Source organism: Palaemon carinicauda, chromosome 37 (assembly GCF_036898095.1).
Source record: "Palaemon carinicauda isolate YSFRI2023 chromosome 37, ASM3689809v2, whole genome shotgun sequence".
Lineage (NCBI taxonomy): Eukaryota > Metazoa > Arthropoda > Malacostraca > Decapoda > Palaemonidae > Palaemon > Palaemon carinicauda.
The window spans coordinates 73602391-73607390 of NC_090761.1; the positions used below are offsets into that span (position 1 = coordinate 73602391).

Consider the following 5000-nt stretch of genomic DNA (forward strand, 5'->3'; position numbering starts at 1 on the left):
ATCGTAAAACTATCTTCATACTCCTAGCAAGATAACACTAAATCCTATTTCGTAAATCGTAAAACTGTCTTCATACTCCTAGCAAGATAACACTAAATCCTATTTCGTAAATCGTAAAACTGTCTTCATACTCCTAGCAAGATAACACTAAATCCTATTTCGTAAATCGTAAAACTATCTTCATACTCCTAGCAAGATAACACTAAATCCTATTTCGTAAACCCTAAAACTATCTCCATACTCCTAGCAAGATAGCATTAATCATATTTCGTAAATCGTAAAACTATCTTCATACTCCTAGCAAGATAACACTAAATCCTATTTCTTAAATCGTAAAACTATCTTCATACTCCTAGCAAGATAACACTAAATCCTATTTCGTAAATCATAAACTATCTTCATACTCCTAGCAAGATAACACTAAATCCTATTTCGTAAATCGTAAAACTGTCTTCATACTCCTAGCAAGATAACACTAAATCCTATTTCGTAAATCGTAAAACTATCTTCATACTCCTAGCAAGATAACACTAAATCCTATTTCGTAAACCCTAAAACTATCTCCATACTCCTAGCAAGATAGCATTAATCATATTTCGTAAATCGTAAAACTATCTTCATACTCCTAGCAAGATAACACTAAATCCTATTTCTTAAATCGTAAAACTATCTTCATACTCCTAGCAAGATAACACTAAATCCTATTTCGTAAATCGTAAAACTATCTTCATACTCCTAGCAAGATAACACTAAATCCTATTTCGTAAACCCTAAAACTATCTCCATACTCCTAGCAAGATAGCATTAATCATATTTCGTAAATCGTAAAACTATCTTCATACTCCTAGCAAGATAACACTAAATCCTATTTCTTAAATCGTAAAACTATCTTCATACTCCTAGCAAGATAACACTAAATCCTATTTCGTAAATCGTAAAACTATCTTCATACTCCTAGCAAGATAACACTAAATCCTATTTCGTAAACCCTAAAACTATCTCCATACTCCTAGCAAGATAGCATTAATCATATTTCGTAAATCGTAAAACTATCTTCATACTCCTAGCAAGATAACACTAAATCCTATTTCGTAAACCCTAAAACTATCTCCATACTCCTAGCAAGATAGCATTAATCATATTTCGTAAATCGTAAAACTATCTTCATACTCCTAGCAAGATAACACTAAATCCTATTTCTTAAATCGTAAAACTATCTTCATACTCCTAGCAAGATAACACTAAATCCTATTTCGTAAATCGTAAAACTATCTTCATACTCCTAGCAAGATAACACTAAATCCTATTTCGTAAACCCTAAAACTATCTCCATACTCCTAGCAAGATAGCATTAATCATATTTCGTAAATCGTAAAACTATCTTCATACTCCTAGCAAGATAACACTAAATCCTATTTCTTAAATCGTAAAACTATCTTCATACTCCTAGCAAGATAACACTAAATCCTATTTCGTAAATCGTAAAACTATCTTCATACTCCTAGCAAGATAACACTAAATCCTATTTCGTAAACCCTAAAACTATCTCCATACTCCTAGCAAGATAGCATTAATCATATTTCGTAAAACGTAAAACTATCTTCATACTCCTAGCAAGATAACACTAAATCCTATTTCGTAAACCCTAAAACTATCTCCATACTCCTAGCAAGATAGCATTAATCATATTTCGTAAATCGTAAAACTATCTTCATACTCCTAGCAAGATAACACTAAATCCTATTTCTTAAATCGTAAAACTATCTTCATACTCCTAGCAAGATAACACTAAATCCTATTTCGTAAATCGTAAAACTATCTTCATACTCCTAGCAAGATAACACTAAATCCTATTTCGTAAACCCTAAAACTATCTCCATACTCCTAGCAAGATAGCATTAATCATATTTCGTAAATCGTAAAACTATCTTCATACTCCTAGCAAGATAACACTAAATCCTATTTCTTAAATCGTAAAACTATATTCATACTCCTAGCAAGATAACACTAAATCCTATTTCGTAAATCGTAAAACTATCTTCATACTCCTAGCAAGATAACACTAAATCCTATTTCGTAAACCCTAAAACTATCTCCATACTCCTAGCAAGATAGCATTAATCATATTTCGTAAATCGTAAAACTATCTTCATACTCCTAGCAAGATAACACTAAATCCTATTTCGTAAATCGTAAAACTATCTTCATACTCCTAGCAAGATAACACTAAATCCTATTTCGTAAATCGTAAAACTGTCTTCATACTCCTAGCAAGATAACACTAAATCCTATTTCGTAAATCGTAAAACTATCTTCATAATCCTAGCAAGATAACACTAAATCCTATTTCGTAAACCCTAAAACTATCTCCATACTCCTAGCAAGATAGCATTAATCATATTTCGTAAATCGTAAAACTATCTTCATACTCCTAGCAAGATAACACTAAATCCTATTTCTTAAATCGTAAAACTATCTTCATACTCCTAGCAAGATAACACTAAATCCTATTTCGTAAATCGTAAAACTATCTTCATACTCCTAGCAAGATAACACTAAATCCTATTTCGTAAACCCTAAAACTATCTCCATACTCCTAGCAAGATAGCATTAATCATATTTCGTAAATCGTAAAACTATCTTCATACTCCTAGCAAGATAACACTAAATCCTATTTCTTAAATCGTAAAACTGTCTTCATACTCCTAGCAAGATAACACTAAATCCTATTTCGTAAATCGTAAAACTGTCTTCATACTCCTAGCAAGATAACACTAAATCCTATTTCGTAAATCGTAAAACTGTCTTCATACTCCTAGCAAGATAACACTAAATCCTATTTCGTAAATCGTAAAACTATCTTCATACTCCTAGCAAGATAACACTAAATCCTATTTCGTAAACCCTAAAACTATCTCCATACTCCTAGCAAGATAGCATTAATCATATTTCGTAAATCGTAAAACTATCTTCATACTCCTAGCAAGATAACACTAAATCCTATTTCTTAAATCGTAAAACTATCTTCATACTCCTAGCAAGATAACACTAAATCCTATTTCGTAAATCGTAAAACTATCTTCATACTCCTAGCAAGATAACACTGAATCCTATTTCGTAAATCGTAAAACTGTCTTCATACTCCTAGCAAGATAACACTAAATCCTATTTCGTAAATCGTAAAACTATCTTCATACTCCTAGCAAGATAACACTAAATCCTATTTCGTAAACCCTAAAACTATCTCCATACTCCTAGCAAGATAGCATTAATCATATTTCGTAAATCGTAAAACTATCTTCATACTCCTAGCAAGATAACACTAAATCCTATTTCTTAAATCGTAAAACTATCTTCATACTCCTAGCAAGATAACACTAAATCCTATTTCGTAAATCGTAAAACTATCTTCATACTCCTAGCAAGATAACACTAAATCCTATTTCGTAAATCGTAAAACTGTCTGCATACTCCTAGCAAGATATCACTAAATCCTATTTCGTAACTCGTAAAACTGTCTGCATACTCCTAGCAAGATAACACTAAATCCTATTTCGTAAATCGTAAAACTATCTTCATACTCCTAGAAAGTTAACACTAAATCCTATTTCGTAAATCGTAAAACTGTCTGCATACTCCTAGTAAGATAACATTAAATCCTATTTCGTAAATCGTAAAACTGTCTGCATACTCCTAGCAAGATATCACTAAATCCTATTTCGTAACTCGTAAAACTATCTTCATACTCCTAGAAAGGTAACACTAAATCCTATTTCGTAAATCGTAAAACTGTCTTCATACTCCTAGCAAGATAACACTAAATCCTATTTCGTAACTCGTAAAACTGTCTGCATACTCCTAGCAAGATAACACTAAATCCTATTTCGTAACTCGTAAAACTGTCTGCATACTCCTAGCAAGATAACACTAAATCCTATTTCGTAAATCGTAAAACTATCTTCATACTCCTAGAAAGATAACACTAAATCCTATTTCATAAATCGTAAAACTATCTTCATACTCCTAGAAAGTTAACACTAAATCCTATTTCGTAAATCGTAAAACTATCTTCATACTCCTAGAAAGATAACACTAAATCCTATTTCATAAATCGTAAAACTATCTTCATACTCCTAGAAAGTTAACACTAAATCCTATTTCGTAAATCGTAAAACTATCTTCATACTCCAAGAAAGATAACACTAAATCCTATTTCATAAATCGTAAAACTATCTTCATACTCCTAGAAAGTTAACACTAAATCCTATTTCGTAAATCGTAAAACTATCTTCATACTCCTAGCAAGATAACACTAAATCCTATTTCGTAAATCGTAAAACTATCTTCATACTCCTAGCAAGATAACACTAAATCCTATTTCTTAAATTGTAAAACTATCTTCATACTCCTAGAAAGTTAACACTAAATCCTATTTCGTAAATCGTAAAACTATCTTCATACTCCTAGAAAGATAACACTAAATCCTATTTCATAAATCGTAAAACTATCTTCATACTCCTAGAAAGATAACACTAAATCCTATTTCATAAATCGTAAAACTATCTTCATACTCCTAGCAAGATAACACTAAATCCTATTTCATAAATCGTAAACCTATCTTCATACTCATAGCAAGATAACACCAAATTCTATTTCGTAAATCGTAAAACTATCTTCATACCCCTAGCCAGATAACACTAAATCCTATTTCATAAATCGTAAAGTATGTTCATACTCCTGGCAAGATAACACCAAACCCTATTTCGTAACACGTAAAACTATCTTCATATTATCGTTTTTCAGATCAAAATAAACAACTTGTCCCCTATAAAGAAAATATATTAGAGAATAAGGAAGTTTACACCTGTCCCAAGAAACTACATTAAACCCTTAAGTTACTCTTAGTACATCCACAGATTTCCTTCATACCTTTCTCTAATTACTGAATTTATCTCTTCCAGAAAAGCCATCAAAGCCACTGTGGTATTATTCCCTCTCTT

General features: G+C 31.3%; 1 protein-coding gene across 1 annotated transcript in view; it reads left to right on the forward strand.

Moving 5' to 3' along the window:
• The window catches only part of LOC137629381 (corticotropin-releasing factor receptor 2-like), a 138002-nt gene that overhangs the window by 120190 nt on the left and 12812 nt on the right, over positions 1–5000 (forward strand). Inside the window, exon 9 of the mRNA XM_068360632.1 lies at positions 4962–5000. This exon is cut by the window's right edge and continues 97 nt beyond it. Coding sequence (XP_068216733.1) covers positions 4962–5000 — 39 coding nt within the window. The remainder of the gene's footprint in view (positions 1–4961) is intronic.